Raw genomic sequence first — 27,082 nt, 5'->3', positions numbered from 1 at the left:
GTAGTCTTCCACAAATTTATAAATTAAATCAGGATTGCGTTAATAAGCAATTAAATCCTACATCAACTACTTGACCAGTTAAATCTAAATGTAAATAACTTTTAGTATAAAAACAAACATAAAAAGACAAAGTACACAAGTCGAAAAATTTATCATCACATATAAGCTTAAATAAACAACGCATTATTTTTTAAAGCCGTTATAGCTTTTTTTGTTTTAAACTGTGCATGGTTATCAGGAAAATTAAAAAAAAATTTTTTTTATCGATCGATAAATCAATAATTATTTTGTTATCTGCATGCACGAGCAAATGGTCACACCCATTTTCCTTATCAAATTTCTTTGTATTAATTATAAGTCATATTGCCACACAGTTTTGAAATACTATTTCATATAAATTATTATTTTACTAGTACTTTTGGTAAGACAATACGTTACGTCCTCGTAGTATTGCTCCTCTGTTGAATTAGTCGCTTTGCACGGGTCGCATTGTAGAATCGTTAGCGACTTGCTCGTTCTGCCCCGCGCCGTGAGATGGTGAGATATTCTCGACGAAAAGTGCCCTACGAGCCATACGGTGCAGATCGAGTGAAAAAAGGGGGCTTCGGGCCGAGTGCTCGCGCATACGTCGGCGAGCTCGCGCGAACGATGGCCCTGCACGTCAGACAGCCTACGTGGTGCTTCGTCAAAATTCGTCCCTTGGCCGATTAAATGGTCACTTTATTTTTAACGGTAATAACAATTTCGGAGTCACACGTCACGCGCGTCACGCTAACAACACATGGAAGTAAAGCCTTGCTCGGGTTCGGCTACGTGATGTTCCGTGTGTACAATACGTGTGCGCCGGAGGCTCAACATCCTCCCCAAGGAGTGGATAAATATTGTTAAAATAAGCGCATAATGTGCTAAACTACGGGTGATGAGTAAAACAAGTGTCGTAGTCCCTGCCATTGCTACTGACCGACTGTTGGACCATTTGCACATCTGCCACGAAAAACGGAGTCCCGGATCTTCCTAAAGTGGTTCGTAACCCCTTCGCTTCACACACAACAACCTGCTGGCATCAGCATTTGCTCTTTTTTTTTTTTACCTTTCTTTCTCTCATTTTTTTACGTACGTACGAAAAAAAAATAATAATAATTACTCCTATTTGCGCCTTTCTTTTCTTTTATTTTTATTTTTTTTCGTACCGTCTGTTCCCGTATGAATAGTACTTACATTCGAGGCATTTAAGAGAGAGGTAGGTATAGGTATAAGGTTTAGGGGAGAAAAGAATCACAGCAAAAAGAGAAATGAGAGAAAGAACGTGTAGTATGCAATGCGTGCGTGTGTGCAGTGTGAACACGTCTCTCTCTCTCTATCCCTCTTTTTCTCCCTATAATATTCGTAGCTTACATACTTCTAATCAATCCACGCCACGCATTTAAGTTTCATGTATATAGGTACCTATACACGTTTTTAGTGGACCCTTAAATACGTATATACAAATATAATATTCTCTCTTCCGCGTACTGATTTATTTCGGAGTCGTATAATACGTAAGGCCGTCGTGCCGACGTTGTAAACCGCAACCGTATATTATACATATATATATATACAGCTCGATAGGTACCTACTTAGCTGTATCCGTAAAAAAATCCAACTCTTGGGCTCATCTGCCTCTCTCCTCTGGTATATACAATATTACGTACAACAGGTATATAGATTCCGAATGCGGGACAGAGAGAAAGCTTTCCCTTTCGTCTTTTTTTCCCAACTCACCTGTACAATACAATATACATACGTACATCTTCTTCTTTTCCTTGCGCACCTACTTATTAGGTATGTACACTGTACTTATAAATATGTGTATATACCATCTTATCTCTTCCACGGTGGCATGCTATATACATATATATATGTATACATTAAATGTGTTGAGGCAAACATACGGTGCGGGAGAAAGAGATTCGCGCAAGATGTGTATCACATGTGTATATTATATAGGGTTGGTGTATACGTATAAAAGTTGCAGTGTCTGTTGTGTGAATGCACATATACATGAGATACGTGTATATATAACAATGAATCACTGCACTGGCACGGTGCGATTTAATTTTTCCTCGGCGCCAACCTATAAGTGTAAGCAAGCCTGTCGCACTATACTTACATCCGGCTCGCTCATTAACATTTTTTTTTTTTTTTTTTTTTTGCTCGTTCGCTTATTCATTCATCCATTTCGCTGTGTTTTTACTCGCTCTTCGATCTATTTCCCGTGATGGTGGAACAGTAAGTGCATCCTAATGATAATATAATGGTAATAGTATACAAAAATACAATGCTTACACGTGTACGAGATCGTTATAATCTCATTACCGGTATAATATTATGTATCTAGATGTAATATATGAGGGAGTCCACAGAAAATATCCCGAATTTGTCCCTGATTTTCATTAAAAAAAAATTTTTTTTTTAAGCTCACCCTTGAAACCGGGCTCATTTTGCTCGCAAAGTCAAGAACTGTTCTGTTAGAGAAAAGCCGTGAACGCCTGGTTTTAAGGGTACTAAAAAACGGTGACAAAAGTGGAATATCTTTTGCGGATTTACTCATGTGTACATTGATGTTTGCTGAATTTAGCATTAAAAGCTACAAGAAAAGGAGCTTTTTTCCTTCCCGCGACGAACTTAAACCAGTAGAGCGCTTTCTCCCTCCCCCCCCCTCAACCAGAAAGTGTCGCTATCTTCACTCTCTGAGATGTGTATGCGATACACCACCGCGACAGATTTCTCCCAGGCACTGCATGCGCACGGACAAGAAGAAGAATCAGCGCGTTGATAATTAAGCGCACGTAAGCGCACTCTAATGCTCGGTTGGAACAAGCGCGTTTAAAATGCGTCTCGTTACGCGTTTGAGGTTTTCGAGCCGTGAAAATAGTCGAGTAGACGCGAGAATACGGATGATGGAGGAGTATTAATTTTCACGTGTGTGTAGGTTGTACACCCACACGAGAGAGAGAGAGAGAGGGGAAAAAGTATACGTCATCAAAAGTTCCAGTAGTCGAGGGGGGGGGGAGGAAAAAGAGAGCATTGCGCGATAAGTATATACAGGCCATGTGAACAAGATGCGGCCCAAAGACGGGACTCTCTCGTTTTACATTTCGTCTTTTCCACTTGTGCTCGCTCACCTCTCATTTCGACCTACTGCGGTCGCAACTACGACAACGACGACGTTTCTCTCTTACTTTTTCTTCCTCTTGCTCTCGCGAGCTTTCTATCTATCAGCTGGCTGAGCGGAAAAAGAAAAGTGCCACTTCGGTGCTCGTGGTGCAGGCACGTCGGCAACAATCTCTCTCTCTCTGGACGCCGTTTTTTCTACGCTTCCTCCTCCGGCTCCCCCATTTTCTTTTGTTTTTCTCTCCAACTCACCCGCACTCACTTGTCATTTTATCCCTCTGATTAACGCGCTTTCCACCGTGTCAATTGTGCTTTACACACACGGCTTGATATTGTTCGCAACGGTTATATAAGACACATTTTTTGCTTTGCTCTAACGTATATGGGTCGGGGTGCGTTTTCAGATACTTTTGCTTGGGCATTTTTTTTTTAGAAATTCCGTCAAAAATCGCCTCTTTTTATCAATTTCCTTTAATGGTTTATAAATTGCATTTTCGGAGCTATTCCGATTTTTGAAACGCACCAAAACAAAGCGTATGAATTTTATTTTTCCGCATGTGTTGAGCCGTATACCATATGTTTTAGTTATTTTACTCTTGATATTGATTTTGAACGACGAAACAAAAAAAAAAAAAAAAAAGAAAACTTTTTGCCACGGATACATGGATGAAACGTATCAATTAAACTTCCCCCAAGAAAAGGAAAAATAAATGTCCCTCTCGTACCGATACCAATAATCCACGTTACGATACACACGTACGAGTCATAAAAGACACGGCGACCTAGAGCAAAGTCGAGATAACGGGAGACACATGATAAAGTAGAAAAAAAAAAAAGGAAAAAACGATTGAAGCACACACCGCACGTGAGTCGAAAGAAAGGAGCACATGCACTGCACCCCATTGGGCGCCCATGCTGCGGCCTAATCATCGACTCGTTTTCCGCGCGAGAGAAAAAGAGAGGCACACGCGCGCTCTGTCTTTCCTTCATCGCGTTCGCGATTGTCTAACCTACATATATACTTGTGCGCGCTTTCTCGTCGTATACGCACACGCTCGTCCATCTTTCTCGCTTTACTCGCTCGCGCATCTTCGAACGGACAGTCGAGCGAAAGAACAGAGTCCACGCTATACTTGGCTAAAGTTGATTTACAAAAATATAAATGATGATAAAACTACCGCGGGTGTTAATTTGGAAAAAAAAAAAAACGTTGCACGAGTCGTTGTACAATAGCCAGGGGGGGGGGTGGAAATGAAAAGTAAATAAAATAGGTAGGGGGGTGGGGAAAGAAATCGGCGTTGGCGTTGTGCTCCGAATTTCACGTGATGCACGAGAGACAGCGAGCCACCCGACTATGCTCGGGACTATCGATCAGCCCGACTGATTGCAGCTCGCCCTTTTGTTGTTAGGCCGTCCGTGATATAGACTCCCAGCCCCTGAGAACTAGGCCAGTTTGGTAATAGGTATTCCCTTTTAGGGGCATCTCGTTTCATTTCCCGGGGTCTCCCAGGGAGGAGGGTGTACAATTTTTCAAACTATCGCTCGAAAGATACAATCCCAACAGTGACAATGTACAAATGAAAAAAACCTTTTTTTTTTCCTTACACCCACCTGTTTAACACGCATACACCTATATCATGTGATTTGACACCTTTCTCTCTTAGTTTGCCAGGTGGTGTAACATAGGTATTCCTAAGCTCTAAACCCAATATTGACACGCGACCATTCACATGTAAATGCACTAAATGTGTTTTGTGTCCCGTATCATAGTTATACTTTTAAATATATACCCACCCGTGTGCTTACAACATATCCTCTTCCCCCTCCTCCCTCGAACAGTACGGTTACAATCATCGCCTTCCATTTCCCTCCGTCCACGAGCACACGGCATTTCGGAAGCCAAGTGGAAAATCAGAATGCTTCGCAGACAACTGACTCTTTTTTTTTTCCACCCTAATTCCGTATCGTTGGATAAGCTATCTCCACCACCCCTTCGACCCCCGCAACTTTTTATGTATACGCGTGGAGGCGTTGCATGACGCCTACCTTCATTTCTCTCCCGAGCGAAACCACGGCTACAGGTACAATAAGTACCTCTTGACTGTTTCCGCGCAGATATGTATACTTCGCTGAAGAATCTCTCTTTCTCTTCCTCCTCCGCCCTATACTTACCATCATGGAACCATGAGAGAACGAAAATTGCCTCGCCAACGATTTCTACAGTCCATCACCGTTGCTTTGGAACGTGGCGAAGGAAAATGCCTCTTTTTCTTTACCTCGTGTACTTTGAGCAAAAGCAAATGAACAAATGAACGAGCTCGCGAGTAATTATATAACGAACGACCCTTTTTTTTTATGCGCTGTAGCCCCCTTTTTTTCTCGCGAAAGAGGTTCGGAAAAGTGTGTCCGAACGATTACAATACATTTTACGCGAAATGCTTCGTTGGTTTTCCCCTTTTTTTTTTAATTCCCCGTCATGTAAGCATATAATTCGTTGCTGCTTACCATGTACGATGTGCGCAATTAATCATAATTTGCCGTGCAGTGCAATTTACGCGCAAAGTATTGATTACCATTTCAACGCGATTCTTTTTAAACAACGAATCAACAATTATACTTTTATCTTTTCCGCACCGATGGAGCTTCCGACTTCTTGTTACGTGGCATCGTACATTTTTATTGTTTGTATATACGTGACTGTGATAAGTTGTAGCGTTAAAAAATCTAAGGTTTCTTTTTTTTTTTTTCTCTCTCTCTTTCAAGAGTAACATTTATACTTTGCTGATAATATTGCGCTAACACGTTATTTGGAGCGTCCGATTGTTTATTACGATACATTGTTGTTGCGGGATTTTTTTCTTTTTCCCAGCTTGAATCACTTTTTCGTATGGAAACTCGTTGAGTAATCATTTAACGATGGTCCATGGCGTGTTAAAAATTTGTAAAAGTTTTTATTTTTTTATTTTTTTTGCCCTGCCTTTTTTCTAAAAAATCATCGCAAAGGGGGATAAATTGACCGTTTAGTAATACAGATTTTCATCACCAACAATTAAATTTTTAAACTGGATATTTCAATTTACAAAGTGTATCTTTTCACGCTTGCTCTTCGCAAATGGAGCGTTTGATGGATTATCCAACTCTGAAAGTATCGATATAACAATTTATCTGCCAAATCGTTAGTTGGCGCTCGCACAACACGCAAATTACCATGATTTCCAAATCGAGTGGATCAACCGAATGATGCGTATACTGAGGTATACGAGTGAAAGAGTTTGCATGCCGGCGATGAAATCCATCGCTATTGCCTTAAAAATAGAATAACAGTCTAGTAGGCATGTACCAACACTACAAGCGCGGATGAGCACGCACACGCACAGAGTGTTTTATTCACATGTACGCACGCGTAGACTTCTAACTGCGTTTTTTAATTGTTTTTTCAGTCCCTCATCATTATTCACGCCACGTGAGACTGACTCTCTGGTGATTTTAATTAACTTGTTAATTGTATTGTTTATACGGAAAATCCAATGTTCGAGTTAATTCGACAAGCTAAATTTATCGAACCAAATGAATGATGATGATGATGATATTGTTTCAATCACGGAAAGATAATTGAATTTTCGTCCAACGTATAATACGTACCGGTATCGAATTTGTCTCGGATCAGCCGTCGTTAATGAAAATCTTCGCTCGCACACACGAAAGCTCAACTTCTTTGGACTTTTTTTTTTTGTTTCTTTACTATTAAAATCCCGTCGAAAAATTTACAGTTAACAGGTGTGTTATTATAACACAATTTTCGTTCTAAAAATAAACACCGACCGTGCCGGTGCGGGTAATTAAAAATAGTGCATCCATATATGTATAAGTCACGCGGATGCGGCTCGCGAGCTTGCAGTGTCCGAGCAACCGCAACAATTACACCAATAAACGCGTCCTTCTTCTCTAAGCGCCTCGTTTTTTTTTTTTTTTTTTGTAACCCTGCGCTTTTACAGGTTTATCGCGTCAATATAACGAAGCCGTTGTCACGTGATAACACCGTTATACGCGCACCCGTTGGTTGGCTGTTGTTGGTACAGTACAGGTATATTGTATATATGTATATGTACAACAAACGATATGCACATCACGGTAAAGTGTATACTCATGCAGGCGCTGTATCGCACGAACGTGGGAGCGCCAAGTTAAGAGTAGAATGTACCTATATCCATACATTTGTCGAGGCTAAATAAAAACACACACACTCACGTATAACCCTTTGAAAATCTGCGAGAGAACCTATATTGTATATATAAATACACGCTCGTTTGCTCCATATGGGGAGAAAATCGAGTTCAACCGAGGTTTTTTTCCATGCCAACGCGATAAGCACAAGTGTGTTTGTATATAGGTATACGCACAAGTGAGACACGTGCGTGCCTTTGGTATACAGGTGGAAAATATTTGCTCCGATGCTTTTATGATTCTTTTTTTTTTTTTTTTTTTTTTTCAGTGACGTGGTAAAGTGCCGCAAAAAGTAAAATAAAAGAGGTGCCCGCACGCGCATTGGGTATACGATTTATACGTTATACGTGTATATATTTACCAAAGGGACCATTGGGATGCTCATCGGCAAACAACAACAAGTTGTTCTCGAGAGAGTCGTGACTCGAATTTAACTGTTATAGGTACATGTACAACGTCGTTAGGGTCCTTGACTCTCTCTCTCTCTCTCCCCGAGCGAGCAAACTTGTCCTACGGGCCGCTGCGAGAATTATCATCTAGTGAAATTCAGCTTCGAGCGCTTTCACTCGCCCCCCCTTGAAATATATATATATACATATATGTGCATCGAACGGAAGAAGAGACCATTCGATTGTAATCTCCGAGAGACGGTAAATTAAGTGACGCGGCTTTTTATTTTATTTTTTTTTTTTTTCATTTCCACTTAATTTCCTCACTGTGGAGGCTTCTAATAGCGAATAAATACTGATGACTTTGACGACGACGTGGGAGATACCTATAATGATGATTGTTTAGCGGGAATTATTGTTGCCGTCGTTGATCTCGCGGGAGATTTCGCTATTCTTAATGATGATGCGCGCGATTTCTCGCACGCGGTGATGCGCTGCTTATCGCCGCGTTTTAAACGGATGCTTATATATGTACCCAATGTGTGTCAAAAAATCGAGTGTGCAAAAACATTATCACCATCGGGATCTAATTGGTCGGCAAAGTGCGTTTTTTTTTTTTTTTTTTTTTTTCTGGGGTCATATACTTATTTTAGAAAGATGAAACAGAGTATACACAAGTGTGTACTTCTGTTTTATCGGGATTGGGATCAAAAAAGTTTCGTTCCATACAAAATATAATTACTGTCGTACTAACTGCTATTTTGGAAGAGTCTCATTATATTAAAATCTCATTGCTCTGGTATTGATAAAAATTGAATTTGCAACATGAGTAAAAAAAAGTTGACAATAACAATCACCACTCAAATGTCGTATATTAAATGAAAAAAAAAATTGACGTACAATTACTTACAAAAATCGACAGCCCTCCCTAACCAGCGCTTGCCACATTTATACATGCTAATATGCTATACGTACACGAGGTATAGGTATACGTGTATGCGATGTCTATCACCGTAAACGGATTATTCATCATGGCTCATGAAACTCGTAGTTCATTGATTTATCGGTTTCAAAATAAACTATAGTTAGATGACAGCGTATACTATATAGTATCGACGGGGAGCTATAAAATTAGACATGGCAGTCGCCTTATATAAAGTTCATCGGCAAACATAAACATATAATATACAGTCCTGCACCTACGTGCTACGGCAATATACTCTGCATTTAGGGTTTTATACAGCGTCTCGTCAATGGAACGATCAAACAACTAACGAAATAAATTCGCTAATATAACGAAAGAGGAAAAAGTTGGTTCTCCCGTCACTTTTTTTTATTTTTCTTTGGTTTTTTTTCAGAGTGACATTACCACAAAGTGCGAGGGAAGCAATTTTCTAATGATATTCGAATTAATATTATTTCTTCCTCATTTTTTTTTTAGGAAAGAATCGCGTGCGGTTTAGAGTGCGGTTGCATCGGGTGTCGATGTCTTGTATATGTTACATTATACACAATTTAAAATTATTAAATATTTTATACGAAGACCACAAAATAAAAAAAAAACATGTTTTTTCAAAGCATTGGAATAAACACAAATTCTTATCGTCTACTGGATTTGACGATGGTGGAGGACGAAAAATTACAAAAAAATTGTCGTTCTCACGTTTCATGTTCGTTCAAAGTAGATAAATGTTCACCATGATCATTTGAAAAACAAAAAAAGCCTTAGCAAGTGGATACAATTATTTCATGGATCATTTATCACTAGAGAGAGAATTTTTTTCCTTATATAATTCCAAATATAATTTTATTAAAAGCACTGTATTATAAATAGTAATTATTAAAAAAAAAAAAAAAAGAAAACTTTTAACATAAATGTTTGATTGAGCAAAAATTTAATTTGCAAAAGAGTTGAAAAAGCATTCGTGCCCAAGTCTGTTTGTCCGTACAAACAAATGTAAATTGTACACCGAACGGTGCACCAGTAACCAATGCATACACAACATGTATACACAGCATCAGCGCGAACAAAACCAACAACAACGACTCCCGTTATTTGTCAGGTCGCACGAACGGTCGTTTGTTATTCGTTCGTTTGCCGCTTCGATCGGAAATTTCTTTCCTCGCGCACGAAAAGGAAGATCCTCCTCGTCGCTGCTGCTGCTCTCTTTTATAACAAGCACACGCAGGGGGTCTTTCTCTCTTGACGTCTTTTTTTTTTTTTCTTTTTTCTTTTTTTTTTTTTTTTACGTAAGAAGAAAAAAAAGCGGAAATAGGAAAGTGTCGCTTTACTCGCTCGTCCGTGAGAAAAGTCCCAAACGAAGACAATGGTCCCTCCGCGTGCGATTTTCTTATATACATACTCGTTCGTGCATAGAGAATAGATACAACGCACCTCTAACGTGCTCGAGCCCACTATTGAGTTTTTCTTTCATTTTTTATGCACTTACTACTAGTACCATGTATGCGTGTATGTATGTGTTATTGCAGTACGCGCACGTCTCTTGCACGTAACTATTGCACCAATTAAGTATCTCTCGCCACCTCGGCGCGCCGCGTCACTTTTAACGCCCGCGTCGCACTATACCCATATTATGCATTATATGCTCACACACAATCATTTTATGAAAAAATTACGAGATCCTCGTCTTTTTTCTCGACTTTTACTAAAATTACCATTATGCATGTAAAAATCCAGCCCAATTGCATTCCGTATTATCAGCAGCACTTGGGATTCTCGAGAAAATTTTCGTTGGAAAGTTTCTTATCTGGCACTAGCCAGAGGCGCGAATAATTTCCGAGAGCCGCTCGAGCCCAACTACTTACATATACTTACTTAATTACTGTGGAAAACACCAGCAGCGTATATAATACATGTATGAACATCAGGCTTACTCGAGAAAAAAAAAAAATTGCCATTTAACGACTTTTAGCATCGATATAATATGTAATGGTGCAGCGAGGAAATAAGCATACCAGCGCACACTGGCACGCTGCAGTTACGAACGACGGGTGTATGAATAAACGAAGGGATTAATAACTGATTGTTCTGAGCAATTGTCGATTCGACGAATCGCATTACAGAAGTGATAAAGATTGTTTTGCAAAAAAATTATTTTATTTTTTTTTGTTTTACTCAATGTTTATCCATCTGTACTGTGTGCGTTTCTGTGGTGTGCACATGCTGTCCAGTAACTCTTGGCAACTGTTGTTAGGTCGCGCCCTTTTAAAGTGCATGACGGAGCGAATATTTCTCCTATACAGCTCATTGTTCCGTTGAATCGTAGATTTATGAGTATCATCTACAGTGTATTGTTTTTGTCAATGTTATTATTAACAATAATTCACGGTGGAAAGGATTATTCATGAAAAATTTATAAATTATCCCTGTTATCTCTTATAATTTTGATCTCAACGCGATTGGTCTACAAAACCATTTCCCCCAATGTATAAATACACGATTATACCTTAATCGATACAAATGTAACAGTGTACGTCGGTATAATATTATACACGTTTTCAATCATTTTACCCAACAGACAACTGGTTGGTTGGTGTACTTATTTACTATTTTCTGTTATCAAAATTATTAGGTCAGTAGTGAAACTATTTTTAACGATTTATTTGCGTACAAGTGTAGTGTATAAGCTAAAAATTAAAAAAAAATTAAAAAAAAAAAAGAGAAAGGAACAAGACGACATCGAAAATAACGATGAACATAAAGCTCAATCTTGAATTCTTTATCATTGTCATGTATAAATAACCATACCGATGTAGTCGTGTAGACTCGAACGTACTCGAGTCAAGGACACCTTCGATTTAGAAAGGATGGCATTTTTATAGTGGGAACAGGTTAATATTCCCCCGCGTGAAAGTGAATGTTTCGGTGTCGTCTTCTTCACCGTTAAACATTCACTTTTTACGAATTAAAATATCCGCGTTCTTCACTGGATGCGCGTTTTTATCCTTTCCAATGCAATATTATTATTTTTTTATTTGTTTGTTATTATTATAAGTTTTTTTTTTTTTTTTTTTTTTTTTCATTTAAAAACCTTATATTTCAAGCTCTGTCGCTTCGTCACAAACGATTCGTAAGAATTGTGAGTTTACCGATGCGTTAAAAGTTTAAAATGTTTTTTGGCCATACGTGCTTTCCCGCGGGTAAACGTGAAAAATCGAATCGAATTACCGCATGCATGCACCCGTCACCTGGTTTGCATTAATCATTACATTTGGTATATACCTATGCATGCATAAACACATACACATACACTGATTGCTCGTTATTTTTCACGTTGCTGATTACTGAATGAAAATTACTCTTGACCGGAAATTCATGAATATGCACAGCTTGGATGTATTGGTATACGAAACGAAATGAAGTTTTGAGTACAAAATTATTATTATTATTATTTTACCCGGTACATGCACAATTTTCCCGATTTGTATATCCTACCGAAAACAAAATCCGAGGTAATTATTATGAATGCAATGTGTTGGCGGAAATTGGTGAGACTTTTGGATGTAAAAATAATTCACATAACTTAAATTAACTCAAAACAAAATATTTTTTCATGAAAATGTACTACATTCTTTTCGCCAGATTTTTTTTTTTTTTTTTCATCAGCACTTACATTATTCAACAAAAATTTTCTGATAAACCATTTTGGATGGTTTCATCGAATAAATTGATTACAAAAGAAATTAAAATTTTTTCTCTTGGAAATTTTTTTCTCTGGAAAAAAAAGAATTGTCAATCACTGTACGGTAAATACAAAAAAAAGGAGGCTCAAGTCTGTGCCAACAATTATCTCGGAACAATCGAAACGAAACTCATCAAACACAAACGAAATAAAAAAAAAAGTCATCCTCATCCAGGAACCCGCAGTCACATCGAAATTCAAATTAATCACCGGAGCAATCAAACAACAGTTGCGCACACGTAAAAAAAAAAAGTCGTAGTCAGTAAAAACATAATCCCCCCCGTCTCGTACCAAAGACGCACAAATAATTTGCGCAAACAATTCAGCGTGAATTAGATAAGAAAAGTCCCAAATCCCTCGTAACGCGAATACAAGAGCAATTCAGCAGAAGCTGCGGTAAACAGGATCCATTAGGAAATTTCAAAGAAGCGCGTATACGTAGGTATATACACATGCAGCTCAATTTAAATTTCATCTTGGCCGGGTATAAGTGCATTGCCTAATACACCACTGGCTCTTCCTTGATTGTCCGATCATTTTGGCTCGCCGAGCCAACTTGTGCACGCGTCCGTGGCTCCTGTGCGAGATCAAAACAAGTTTTGCAGGGTACACACAACTTTGGGGATACATTTTGATGAAAGAGAGTCTTGATTCAATATGGAAATGGAAACGATCGGGCCAACAGTTTTGGCAACGAGTGCGCTCTTGCAAGTGGAGTAGTTACCTCTATATATATATACACACACACATATAGGTACAGCACTTGAAAAACAATACGTTATTGCTCGCGTGCACTTAGTCCTGCAGCAGTGTGTTTTGCTCTCAAGAGGAAATGGATAAAAGAGAGAGGACGAATCGGCTAGTCGCTCGAGCGAATAATGACTCTCGCCACGTCCATTATACACGATACATGTTCATTTTTGTATTGGCTCTTTCACGGGCTCCTGTGCGTATATATCGCGTATACTTGCACGTAAAACAAAGACTCGAGACGGATGCATGGAAAAGAAAAATGATTGGGTGAATAGGTTCAGCCTATGATACGAGCCGTGAAGAGTGAGAGCCGGAGAAAAGGATACTCATTTTTTTTCTCTCCCTCTTTCACTTCACGGTTAATGTATATTATATACACGCAGAGAAGGTAAGAGGAAGGTGGAGATGACAAATAAAAAAAATAGAAACGACTCGAGGTAAAAAGTCGAGTAGTGCATCCGTGCTGTTTTATACTATATATATTTATACGGTGGGTGGGTGAAGCGAAAAGACACGACGACGTCGCGCTCTACACTGTATATAATCTACTTATACTCTGGTACACCGGATAAATTAAACTCGCTGAAAATCGTATGATGCTCTTTCTCTCGTCTGCTGACCTTTTTTTTTTTTTTTTTTTTTTTTTTCATATAAATAACTCGTGAGGTATTTTTTCACATTTCTGTAGGACCGCCCATTTGGAATTTTCCTAATTACTTACTTTTTTAGCGTTGAATTTGTAATTTAAAATGTACGTGTGTACAGCCCAAGGTTTTATATAAAATGAAATATAAATTTTTACAGTAATATCACTGCGTGACGATGGGTTTAATTAATTAACATTATCTTCGTGCTTTGCTGTGCAAAACAAACGTCGAGGGGTGACGATAGGAATCGATGAATTTGGTAATACGAGTTGGGGAGGGAAGGAGGGTACGTGTAAGTAAGTGTATAAACTTTCCGCTTTTCCTTCGCTTCCTGTCTTATTGCCTCATCGCCGAAATCACGCGCCGATCTTTGGCTGTAATCTTACACTGGAAATTCAAACGAGCCACCTGCAATGCGGCTTTGTGTACTGCGAAAAACCAGATCCGTTTCCATAAAACATTGAGAATATCAAAAGTATGACAATCTAGTTTTTTTATTCGTTCGTATAGTACAGGCGCTTGTTGCGGTATATCGGGGGACAAAAATGTTTGTAAGATTTTACTAAATTCACGGGTGTACATGGAAAATTAGTTAAATGAACATTGATTTTTATAAGCACCAAGTTTGAGAAAAATAGTAAGAAGCGTATGGGTAAAACAAAATTCGTCAAATTATGGATTTTCTCACAGATAACTGCTGGTTTTGAACAAAATTCCAGACAGACAAACTTTAGAAAATCGTAAGACGAATGAGACGCGTTATTACCTATACATACGCATCTTATTCCAACTGACCTACATTTTCACGCAAATTAATTATTCGGAAGAGTCAAGTTAATAATAAAGTACCTGCGCACATCCGCACGGACGGATATGCTGAAGTGTACATTTCGTACGGGATTTTTGAAAAGCTTCATATAATCATTGTCTTATTAACAAAGGAAACTATACTTCCGCGTTTTGATTTCTCATTATCATCTTTTTTTTTACGGTCTAAAAAGTCGGTACGAATAATACACGTTTTCATACATGTATTTCTCTTCATAATACACGTTTGTCACAAACATGCTACCATTTTTCACCTGGTAAAACTATTTCTGGTAATTACATGCGTTCAAAAGGTTTATGATTTTGTACGTGTGCGGTACTTGTTATAAAAAATTATTGGCTTCGTATACTCGCGATTTTACTTCACCTATTATCATCATACGAACCCCATTGAAGTCGAGTTTTCGATTACTTGACTTTTGTGCTTTTGTCGACTAAATTTTCCATCATTAATCCGCGAACCAACAGCCAAAATGGGATTCCTCGATATATTATAACTGTCGGCATTAGCTGCATATAATGATCATTGGACCGAACGGCGCGCCTAATTTAATTATACAGTAGAGTGTATGATTAACTCACACGTACATCATACTCGTGGCACGTACAAATACAAAATGTATACAAGCGTCATTCAGCAGCTACCGCATTAATTTACGTAAAATAATATCATTATTTTACCAAACACCCGCACCCCAATGTTAATTGAACAGATAATATGTGTACATTGCTAAATACTCGCGGTTCGATGAATCAAAGAAAAAAAGAAACAAAAAGATCCTTCGTACAGTCAACTTTTTTTTTTTTTTTTTTTTTTTTTCTCTTGCACTCGGGCGTCAACGAAACGTATATCACTGAAGTATGAGCTCATGTAAGCCGAAAAAAAATTGAGTCACCGGCGTCGTCGGTCGGCGTCCCCGCGGGCACGCTCACCAAGTTTCATTACTCTTTCATTCCACGTGGCTCCCATCGTTCATGTGACACGGGCTCTTGATCCCCCCCCCCCCCCCCCGTATACGTTCGGGCAATATCACGGGAAATCAGCCGCGAGAGAACATGTATATACATGTTTTTCTCTGATCTTGCACACTTTTTGATAAACGATGCAATAACGGCTACACGTGGTTGATGCTACACCCGTCATTTATCGCGAATCAAACAAATACAAAAAAAAAAAACAATATAATATCACACACGTGTATAAATAAACCACGTATACACGAGGGATGTTTGGAAATCGTTTCTCCGGGGAAAAACGGTCGCGCAATAGTTTTTGTTTTGCATGGACAATAAATAAATATTTCGATACCAAACTCCCGAGAGAGTTGCAACTGCACGTACTTGTATATATAAATGTACTTATATTGCGGCCGAAGAAAAAACAATGTCTCTGAAATAATGATCGCGATTACTCATGTTCATTCGACCGTTTACAGAGAGTGGGTGGGGGGGGGGGGGGAAAGAAAAACCAGAGCGAAGCAAAAAGAGCGTCAATTCGCTTCGCAGGACGACAATATAATACAACGACGCTCTATTCTGCGGCTGCTGCAAAAGAGAGAAAGAGAAAGTTTTTCAATTGTATTCCGACTAATCTCTTGAAAATTAAAGTGCGCTAGTTGCGAAGGAAAGAAAAAAAGTAACACCGGCGTTTTCTACGCTTTCCTCTTTCTCGCAGTTGTGCACGTAATAGACACACACCCACGCGGCGCAAATTTAAGAGGCCGTTACGTGTGTACGCGTGAACGTATTTATGCACACCTCCAGTAGTGAATAAAAAAAAAAAAAAAAAACAACAATATACCGTCGCTTCCCTGATCAAGTGCTGCGGTAAGCGAGAGAAAAAAAAAAGCCAAATGAAAATTAAAAACGCCCCACGAATCTGATAGATTGTACATGTGTTTCGCATTAAATATCTCCGAGCTCTTGTATAATAAATATACCTTTATTCTACATACACTTGTGTACCCTGACGCCGGCGCTAACCGTAAAAGCCCAATTTTTAAGTCATTTTACCACAGTAGAGCGCACTCACACTCCTGTGAACTTGCATCACGGTACACCTATAATACTCCCTGCTTCTGTTTTCCCTTGGCTCTACGGCGTCCTTCTCCTCCTTCTCTCTGTCTCGCGCTAAAATCACACGCCGCGCGTGCATCAAGGAGTCCTCGTTGGAATTTCAAATCGTCGAGCTATAGCAGGTACCTGTACGTACAGGTATACATAACGATTCCCGATCCCTTTGACGTGAAAGAGCCACTGAGATTTTTTCGAAGCAGTGTTACACGACACATTATGTACTTTCAATGGATTGCATGTACTGAAGGGCTAAAGTTGGGCGAGCAAATAACCAAAAGAAAAAATTAAAGGTGAAAAAGTTCACTGCCCATGTATACATATAATTATAATATCTGTAGGTGTATGCGCGAGGGTCGGTGAAGCGAGACAATTGTGCACGCGACACACTATGCGTGCTCTTCCCCTCTCCATTGTGTATACGAGGTACATATAAACGTACATCAGGTATAGTATAATAAAGCGGGTGTAAACGGGGGTGGGAGGAACAAAACACATGAACTATAGTACCTATAGGCAAGCGATAAAAAAAAAAAAAAAAAAAAAAAAAAAAAAAAAAAAAAAAAAAGAGAGAGAGAGAAAGTTGTTAAAGATTCCTCTCGCGTTACTTAATTTTACCCATGTCTCTGTTCACAGTTCCAGATCTTTGACGCGCAGTGGGATCGGTATGTAGTAAGTAGCCGTATCGTTAGCGCGAAAATCAGCACGATATATAGATGCCGTCAGCCGCGCCGAGAGAGGCCCACGAAGGAAGCGGGCGAGCCTACGCACCACGCTAATCACCACCGCACCGCAGGATCGCGCAAACCAAGATCGGCATCGTAGGGAAAGAGGGGCCAATTCGTTCCGAGTGTGTATACATACCCATATATCGTCAACGACATCGTAGCGGCGGGGCCAGGATGTTCCGCTCAAAGATGCGGATACACACGTGCCAGGTGATCCTGCTCACCTCGCTCGTGTGGTTCCTCGTGGACGTGGCCATTCTCATGTTCTACTCGGACTGCATAAACGGGAGCGGCTGGAACTGCCAGTCGGTGACGAGCAAGCCGACGAGTCTGCAGTTGGCCGGCTCGGACGAGCTCGAGGCCGGCCGGCCGGGGAGCGGCGCGAAAACAGAGGCCCAGAGTCCGCAAGTGCAGCCGGAGGAGGAGGAGGATAAGCAGCAACCGGAGAGGCGGACGTACAAGCCCAGTCAGTTGAAACCGTGGCGGCCGGCCAAGATAGTCCGTGAGGGCAGGGACAGGCCCGGGGAGATGGGCAAAGCCGTGCAGATACCCGAGGAGGACGAGCCGCGCCAGCAGGAGCTCTTCAAGCTCAACCAGTTCAATCTACTGGCCAGCGACATGATATCCCTCAACCGGTCGCTCAAGGATGTCAGGCAGAGCGGCTGCAAGGGCAAAAGGTATCCGAAACTACTGCCCGACACGAGCATCGTCATTGTCTTCCACAACGAGGCCAAGAGCACGCTCCTCAGGACCGTGTGGTCCGTCATCAATCGCTCGCCAAAGTCCCTCCTCAAGGAGATCATTCTCGTCGACGACGCCAGCGAAAGAGGTTTAGAGCGAAACATTTTTACCAATCTATGCGGGTACAAAGAGCTTTTGCCCAACTCGATGGTTTACTTATTTATTTATTTTTTTTTTTTTCAGAGCACCTGAAGCAAGAGCTCGAAGACGAGGTCGAAGCCCTTCCTGTACCAACCTACGTGTACAGAACGGAGAAGCGCTCGGGTCTCATTAGAGCTAGACTGTTGGGGGCGAAACACGTCAAAGGCCAGGTGATTACCTTCTTGGACGCCCATTGCGAGTGCACGGAGGGCTGGCTGGAGCCTCTGTTGGCTCGAATAGCCTACGACAGGAAAACCGTGGTCTGTCCCATCATCGATGTCATTAGCGACGATACCTTCGAGTACATAACCGCGAGCGACATGACCTGGGGCGGCTTCAATTGGAAACTCAATTTCAGATGGTACACACGCCCTTTTTTTTTTTTTTTTTTTTTTTTTTTGCCTTTCAATCATATTACATACTAACGTCCACAAATCTGTACATAATGTATGGCGCGCGTGTATGATTGTAAACAGTTGAAGATAACGAGGTTTCGATCGATTTTAGGTACAGAGTGCCCCAAAGAGAGATGGACAGGAGGAACGGCGATAGAACGGCACCTCTGCGGACGCCGACCATGGCGGGTGGACTGTTTTCTATTGATAAGAAATATTTTTATGAACTTGGTGCTTACGACGAAGGTATGGACATATGGGGTGGAGAGAACCTCGAGATGAGCTTTAGGGTGAGTTTCTTTCTTTTCTTTTTTTTTTACTTCTCAAAGTGCACGTTACTAAGTCGAACACGCAAACAACTACTTTGATTTCAAGTGAGGCATTTGAGTGACAATGATTGTTATTGTATGCAAAGAAAAAAAAACAAATTAACAATCGAGATTTTTTAGCATCGAATTCCAGTGAGAAGCGATTAACACGCACGTTCGTGACGTAACCACCTACGTCGGAGCTTGAAAAAGACTTATCAGACTCGAGCCCTTGAAAATTGAATCATTTAACGTAACGAGTTTATTGTAGGTTTGGCAGTGCGGCGGTACCTTAGAGATCAGTCCGTGTTCCCACGTCGGGCACGTGTTCCGCGACAAAAGCCCGTACACGTTTCCCGGAGGCGTGAGCAAGATCGTCCTGCACAACGCGGCCAGAGTGGCCGAGGTCTGGATGGATGAGTGGAGAGACTTTTACTATGCCATGAATCCAGGTTAGACTCAACAATCCACATAAAAGAAAAAACGATAAAAAAGCTCATCATCAAGACATTTGCCATTTTGAATTCCTATCGTTTAACATTTCACACGTAATGTCAGCTCATGACTTTATTGCTATACTTTCATCATTATCAAATTATCAAGTAGATCCCGTAAGCTTCAAGCTCCACAATGCTAGATACATACGTATTGTATCAAATAATACATTGGCTTCTACTAACTTTTTTAAATTAGTTAAGATTCTGGCTCGAGTTTTTTTTTTCGTATATCCATTAACAATAAGTACACATAGAATCCCTTAATTACGTATTGAAATGTTATTCATTAATTTTTGGTAATGCTATACTTACTTACTCTTGTTAAACATCTAGTACCATATGTATATTGTATACCTTTCACGCATAATTATCACCATTTTTGTAATTTGGCATGCGGGATTCAGCCTATTACATTTACATTCATGTATCATTAGCGTAGACTTTTCATATATTAATTATATAAGCTATACGTAATAATAAATAATAGCAATAACAATCAACTAACGTTATATAACATGTATCCCTACATAATATACCTTTTACCATACGTATTAAAATGTCTTAACCACTCATCCAACCAGCCGTACTAACTTAAAAAACAAAAACAAAAAATCATCCACAATTGCTCATACGTATATTTATCTCCCAGCAGCTGTATGTGCAAATTTCCATGCTAAACGTGTCTTGAAGGTACTTATCAATTTTTTCGACGCAATAATACTTGGCACTAATACTATGATAAATTTCCATCAGCTTGTAACAACTCTTCGAACCGATTTTTTAACAGAGCAGTTTTTGCAGATAATCGTGATGAGTGTGCAGTGTGTGTGTGTGCTTGATAATTAACGATTCTTACATAAGTACATAATACGTAAAATCGTGTTTCTGTGTGAAAAAAAAGTCACGCGTTCGGCTTTTTAAAACACACGTTAAAATCCACAAATAAAATGCGAAACAAAAAGCAAAAAGAGAGAGAGAGAGAGAGAGAGACTAACCGAGATCGAGTGTATTGGCTTAGATATGGATGTGTGGCGGAACATTGGAGATAGCCACGTGTTCTCACGTTGGCCACGTGTTCCGTAAATCGACGCCGTACACGTTTCCCGGCGGTACGAGCAAGATCGTCAACCACAACAATGCGCGCCTCGCCGAGGTCTGGCTGGACCAGTGGAAATACTTCTATTACAACATCAATCCAGGTAGCCGCGCTCTGTAGCACGCAACGCTCGCTCTCTCGCACAAATAATAAATAATTATACGTTTTTTTTTACAACACCCCACGCAACTCAATTGTTTATATACTTACATATATTTGTATTTTATTTGTTACTATGTGCATACGTTTTTGCGGCTATACATAAATACTGTAATACAATTTTGTTATCATTGTGTACGTAAGACAAAAAAAAGCATGCGCGTGTTTTATTTTTGTACACATAAGTAGCAACGATTTGATATATTATACCAACGACGTGTTTACTCGCAGCTACACGCAGTGGCAAAAATGTGGCAATGGAAAATTAGAGTATACATGTAAATACATAAACTAAAAACGAACAACACCAAAATATATACTATGCGTTGACGCTCTTTGTACATATAATGCATCACATTGCACGATACGTATTTTCTACCTCACTTGTATATATATATACATTACATTTGCATTGATCCTTTGCTTGCATCCGCTTGTCTCCTTCATGTTATGTACAATATATTTTATAACTATGCATTGAAACATTTGTTCGCCATCTCCGACCCGTAAAATATACTGTTTCGACATTAAAATTCATGCACATCATCGAAACAGTAGTTTTCAGCACTCGAACCTCATAACTTTTTAATTATAGTTATCGATGCACGCGTTCACCCAAGTTTTGTTTTCGCGCTGTGTTTGACTTGTAAAGGATGTTTTCCATCACTTGAAATCTTACCTATATAACATTACGTTATATCTACCCACTCTTTTACTTTTTGTATAAAGTATGTAACGTCCGATATGATACCGCACGCAGTGGCACGCGCTGTTACCTTCGGGTCTTTGCGAACGAGTGAAAAAAAATTTCCTCAAAACGACATGGTTTCAGGGGCACGAAGCGTCACGGTGGGCGACGTCTCGGAGCGCCTGAAGCTGAGGGAGCGACTGCAGTGCAAGAGCTTCAGGTGGTACCTGGAGAACATTTATCCCGAGTCGCCGATGCCGCTGGACTATTATTACCTCGGCGACATACAAAACGCCGACGGCCAGGGTCCGGACAGGGTTCAGAACTACTGTCTCGACACCATGGGCAGGAGAACTGGCGAGAACGTCGGGCTAAGCTACTGCCACAGTCTCGGCGGTAACCAGGTACGCGTGTGGCTTCATTGAATTTTCACCAGGCGTATAAATTGAGCTCCCACGTAAACTTATACAATTGTCTCTTTTGTCTAATAGATATTCGCGTACACGAAGAGGCAACAAATCATGTCGGACGACATGTGCCTGGACGCGACGAGCCCTTCGGGGCCGGTGAAGATCGTTCGCTGCCACGGGATGGGAGGCAACCAAGCGTGGATATACAACGACAGGGTAGGCAAAGCTTTCTCTTGCCACTGGCAGTACAAAATGTACATTTAACACTTTTTCTAATGGTGGCGTGAAATGTTTTTTTTGCTCAGACGAAAACGATCAAGCACGTGAATACGAAGCACTGTCTGGCCAAGCCACGAGGCAACGGGGCATCCCAGCCGATCCTGGAGCAGTGCGATTCCGACGAAATAAGGCAAAAGTGGATAATGAAGAGCGAGTTCAAGTGGCAGGCCAGCTAGTAGACGGTGAAGGCCGACAATGTTATTTCCCAACTTCTCCAAGGAGGGTCGGATACAAACGAGAGCAATGGAGCGCAAATCTCTCGCTAAATATCAACTTGCGCGCTCATAAGTAGCTTTTACTCTTTGCATGGGTACGGGCTTTTTCATTACATTGCCCTTGATTCAAAAACATTTTTTTACATGCCTGACAAGTGCGATTTACGCGTGTATGGGTGCGTGTACGTTATACTTGGTTTTTATCCTTGACGCCGCGTTGCTGTTGAAAACGATATTATATATATATATATATATATAAATAGATAATATTACAACATATAGGTATTTAAATAATAAATGGATCGATACGTACGTTTGTTTTGTGAAAACCAATGGTGCGTGGCACACGAGACGAACAATAATTAGCATATCACAATACTATACTGTTATATTATATATAATTAAAACGTTATAAATGTGGAATTCAAGGATAAACGCGGAATAAGTGAAACATCAAGTGAGATATTATATATAATATGTACACCGATGAAATAAATTTGAATGGAAATAAGACACTGTGAATATATATAATATGCTGCAAAGGTGCGCGTGAGAGGTGTTTTGTTTCGTGTATGTTTCATCAGTGTAGGGGACGTGTGCAATTGAGTGAGTAATGTATTATAATATAGTGCTTGTAATTAACTAAAGTCCGACTTGAAGTGCAATGATTCGAGCCTCTAATTTTTGCACACGGTGGTTGTAAGATTATGCACAGAAAAGATGTAAATTGTACAGCTATATACCTATTTTCAAGAGTCCACGGGAATTCTCATTGAGTAAGAAGAGATTGTTATTGATCGATGTTTTTTCGAGCTTGAAACAACAGTTCGCAAAATTACGCACGTGGGGCAATGGCATCTTTTTATACTGTTATTATAGTTCCTTGCGTCGCTATTGCGAAGTGATTCTGTTCATACTTGTAGTTTTACTCAAATGTATGCAAAAGAGATTATTTACATTTTAAACTTATTTTATGTTAACTAATTCTTTAATCGGCTTTATTGCTTGATTTCAAATTTACAAATTCTTAGTCCTTTATGAAGAAAGTCTTCCATTACTTTTACCGTTTCTTCATTTTTTTTTTTTTTTTTCCATTATAGACTTAAATAATTTTTCATCAAATATATATGTAATAATTGCTTTACATCTCGCAGACACGTACACAAGATTACTTAACGTCCATGTTCCGTATTTAAATAATACCCGATAGTCGTTGACTTTTGTACTGCATATATAGGTAATTTTTCCATTGTAATTGAAAAAAAAACTCAAGAATGTCGAGAGTCTTTGTAAAATAGAAATGGTGATGGTGCACGCTAAAAAATTGTTCTTTACACTTCATATATATATATATAGATATATATATATATGGAGACATATTTGTTCAATTTAATTAAGAATGTACTATTTATTTTTGTACAAACTCTTAATTCATCTTCAGTAAGAAAATTTACTGAAACATGGTTTGGGCGGAGATATCTTTGACAGATGATTACAAAGTGTATTTATATTGTATATGATATTAAAATAAAAAATGTCAAATAATGCATTGATCCCACTAATGGCCTAATGTTTTAAATGTAGACCATGTCTGTTATTTCAATATATAAATTTTTTTTTTTTTTTATATTAGAGTGATCTACGTCTGGCTCCTTTATTAAGGGCACTACTATGGGCACTTAGCACTTGGTAGAAGGAAGGGAAGAGGGATAGGAGGCCTCCTATTACTGGGAGGGGGGTATAGGGGGATTTAGGCAATTTTGCTGCGAGAAGGTCGCCTAAACCCTCCTCGAGGAGCATTGCGTGGTGAAAAAGCACATGTGAAAAATCACTCAATATATAAATGCCTGGGACAATATATTTTGATTTTTCATAGATTTGTATTTGCATTGTCGGGGATTCCTACGACGATTTGTTGAGAAATATACCTTTAATATACTCTAAACAATTTCAATGCAACCTCTACCTAAAAAAATTGTAATTACAATAAACTACTTTATTAGAATGCACACGTGCTTAAAACAATTTATTTTTTATTTTTCAAATCGTCAATCTTATTTTTCAAGTTAATGGTAGGAAATGTGCAGTAAATAATAGTCAATTTGAAATGACCATTCCAAAAAGTTATGTTTAATCATCCGCATGAATAAATATGTATTTTGTTTAATTACATGTATCAATAATTTTTCTTTATTGCCTACCAGTTCCAAAACTATTTCCAAACAAAATTCAAAAAAAAAATTTTTCATCTTATGTTTTAAACGTGTGCTACAAGAGAAAACCATTTCGGTTTTCCCACTTCAGAAAAGAACAAAATTACAAGGATAAATAGTATTTACATAATTTGGAAAAATAAAACGTATAAGCATTTATGTGACAACGTCAACTCATGAATATATCCTATCTAATCTTCTGTGCACATGTGCACATAAATTAAATTTCATAAATTAATGGTAAAAGGTCTAAGGTATTGTAAGTTTGTGAATATGGTTGATTTTATAAGCCACACAAGATAAGTAGAATATTTAAACTTTTACATGTCAATTTTTGGCTCAAAGATAAATTGTAAGCTTGCCGCAAATAGCAAAGAATACGTTAATTTTTTATTATCTATCTATAAGATTAGTTGCGGCTGGTTTATAGTTAATAAAGTGGCTCTACTGTGAGTAGTAATAGTTATGTGGATCAGCGCCATCTAGCGGTCTCAACTTTTTGGCCAAAAGTGGCTCCTAAAATTCTCAATCAGAGCAATCAGGATTAGAGCCATTTAGTCAATTATAAACCAGCCGCAACTAATTATGTATCTATAAAACAAAAAAATAACGATACATGTGTTTTTGGCGGCAAGTTAACAATCTATTTTATACCAAAAAATCGACCTCCTACGTAATAATACTTTTAAAGATGAATTTTCAAGTTAAAATTAATTGTTAACTTGCCGCCAAAAACACATATATAGTTATTTTTTTATTTCATAGCTACACAATGAGTTGCGGCTGGTTTATGATTGACTAAATTACTCTAATCGTGATTGCTCTGATTGAGAATTTTGGGAGCCACTTTTGGCCAAAAATTTGAGACCGCTAGATGGCGCTGATCCAAATGATTATTGCTATTTACAGTAAAGTCACTTTATTAATTATAAACCAGCCGCAAATAATCTCATTAACAGACAATAAATATTTGACATTTTTTATGCTATTTGCGGCTAGTTTACAATCTATCTTTTACCCGAAAACCGACCTCCAAAACCACAAATATTCTACTTATCTTATATGGCTTATAAAATCGACCATATTTACTTAATACTATACTTTAGACCTTTTACCATTAATTTATGGAAGCATAGCCCTTTAAATTTTTATGGTTTAAATAAACAGTTAACTTATATGATATGTATTGTGTTACAGAAATCTCGACTAACGATAAACACATACCTGAATTAATCAGACTCAAGAAAAAAGGCTTAAAAAAGAGTTTCAGTCACACGAAGAGTTTCCTGAGAATGGAGGATTGGATCTCACATAATCAGAGAATGTTGGGTTCTTTGTTTATTTATAAGACTTAAAATTTACTTATCTGTAATAAATGTATTTTTTATTTATTAAGATCCAATGCTCATTTCTTAAGAGACTCTTACTGTGACTGTACTTCTTTTTTAGGCCTTTTTTCTTCAGTTGTCTCTTTTCGACTGATTAATTTACGTATATAAGTATTTGATCGTTATTCAAGATTTCTGCAACACAAATTTTCATTGAAACAAGGAAAAACCAAATTTTAAAAGAGCAAATGCATATTTACGGTATCAACTGTTATGATTAAAAGTTATGAAACTTAAACAATTGCTTTATTCAAACGTTTTATCAAGATTTACGTTTCACTTTTCTCGTTGGTAAATCTTATTAGTTCACAAATTTCTCTAATATTCTTCTATTTGTGATGCTAGTTGAGACTTTCAACTTGTGTGTTATCAAACTTTGTTATTGTAATGTTAAAACCTCACAACATGAATGTGTGATACATTGCACTGTAACATAACACTGAAAGTTTTTTTATCCAACATAGACCATTACATTATTTTTGAGGATTAATCAAAACGAATGTATTGTATAAAACAACTTGTTAACTTTCAATATTTAAAATCATTTAACAGTGAACATACAAGGTCATTTCCATTAAAAGATTAATCAAGGTAGGATTGGTAGGATCAGCTTCTGTAGACTATCCATAAGTGCTTCCATATGTTAATGGTAAAAAGCTTAAGGTATTGTAATTTTTTTTCATGTAGTTGATTTTATAAGCCATATAAGATAAGTAGAATATATACACTATTACATGTCGATTTTTGGCTCAAAGATAGATTGTAAACTTGCCGCAAACAGCACAAAAAATGTCAACTTTTTATTGTCTATCTATAAGATTAGTTGCGGCTGGTTTATAGTTAATGAAGTGGCTCTACTGTGAGTAGTAATAGTTATGTGGATCAGCGCCATCTAGCGGTCGTGATTTTTTTGGCCAAAAGTGGCTCCTGAAATTCTCAATCAGAGCAATCAGGATTAGAGCCATTTAGTCAATCATAAACCAGCCGCAACTCATTGTGTAGCTATAAAATAAAAAAATAACTATACATGTGTTTTTGGCGGCAAGTTAACAAT

General features: G+C 38.6%; 1 protein-coding gene across 3 annotated transcripts; it reads left to right on the top strand.

Moving 5' to 3' along the window:
* The first annotated feature begins 624 nt into the window (after positions 1 to 624).
* Positions 625 to 23,787, top strand: Pgant5 (polypeptide N-acetylgalactosaminyltransferase 5). Of its 3 annotated transcripts, XM_089592864.1 has the most exons (9): positions 625 to 1,022; positions 17,407 to 17,858; positions 17,919 to 18,327; positions 18,423 to 18,741; positions 18,888 to 19,065; positions 19,355 to 19,535; positions 21,668 to 21,927; positions 22,015 to 22,149; positions 22,239 to 23,787. In XM_089592864.1, the coding sequence occupies exons 2-9, from the start codon at positions 17,673 to 17,675 to the stop codon at positions 22,386 to 22,388; spliced, it is 1,818 nt and encodes a 605-aa protein (XP_089448990.1). In that variant the 5' UTR covers positions 625 to 1,022; positions 17,407 to 17,672; the 3' UTR covers positions 22,389 to 23,787. The 3 variants fall into 3 exon arrangements, with proteins under 3 accessions (XP_089448990.1, XP_014204958.2, XP_014204957.2); XM_014349472.2 differs by lacking the exon at positions 19,355 to 19,535 and adding an exon at positions 20,599 to 20,779 and having other exon boundaries at positions 17,407 to 18,327; XM_014349471.2 differs by having other exon boundaries at positions 17,407 to 18,327.
* The last annotated feature ends 3,295 nt before the right edge of the window (positions 23,788 to 27,082 follow it).

The sequence above is a fragment of the Copidosoma floridanum genome, unplaced genomic scaffold (assembly GCF_036245765.1).
Source record: "Copidosoma floridanum isolate Cflo_tuat_1 unplaced genomic scaffold, Cflo_Japanese_pri ptg000019l, whole genome shotgun sequence".
Taxonomy (NCBI): domain Eukaryota; kingdom Metazoa; phylum Arthropoda; class Insecta; order Hymenoptera; family Encyrtidae; genus Copidosoma; species Copidosoma floridanum.
This window is presented reverse-complemented; position numbering and strand designations above follow the sequence as displayed.

Excerpts from the sequence above, each read along its gene's own strand:
- Pgant5 (XM_014349472.2), top strand. The coding sequence starts at position 17,673 with ATGTTCCGCTCAAAGATGCGGATACACACGTGCCAGGTGATCCTGCTC. Across the intron at positions 20,780-21,667 it reads CTATTACAACATCAATCCAG|GGGCACGAAGCGTCACGGTG; the intron begins GTAGCCGCGCTC and ends ACATGGTTTCAG. Across the intron at positions 22,150-22,238 it reads CGTGGATATACAACGACAGG|ACGAAAACGATCAAGCACGT; the intron begins GTAGGCAAAGCT and ends TTTTTTGCTCAG.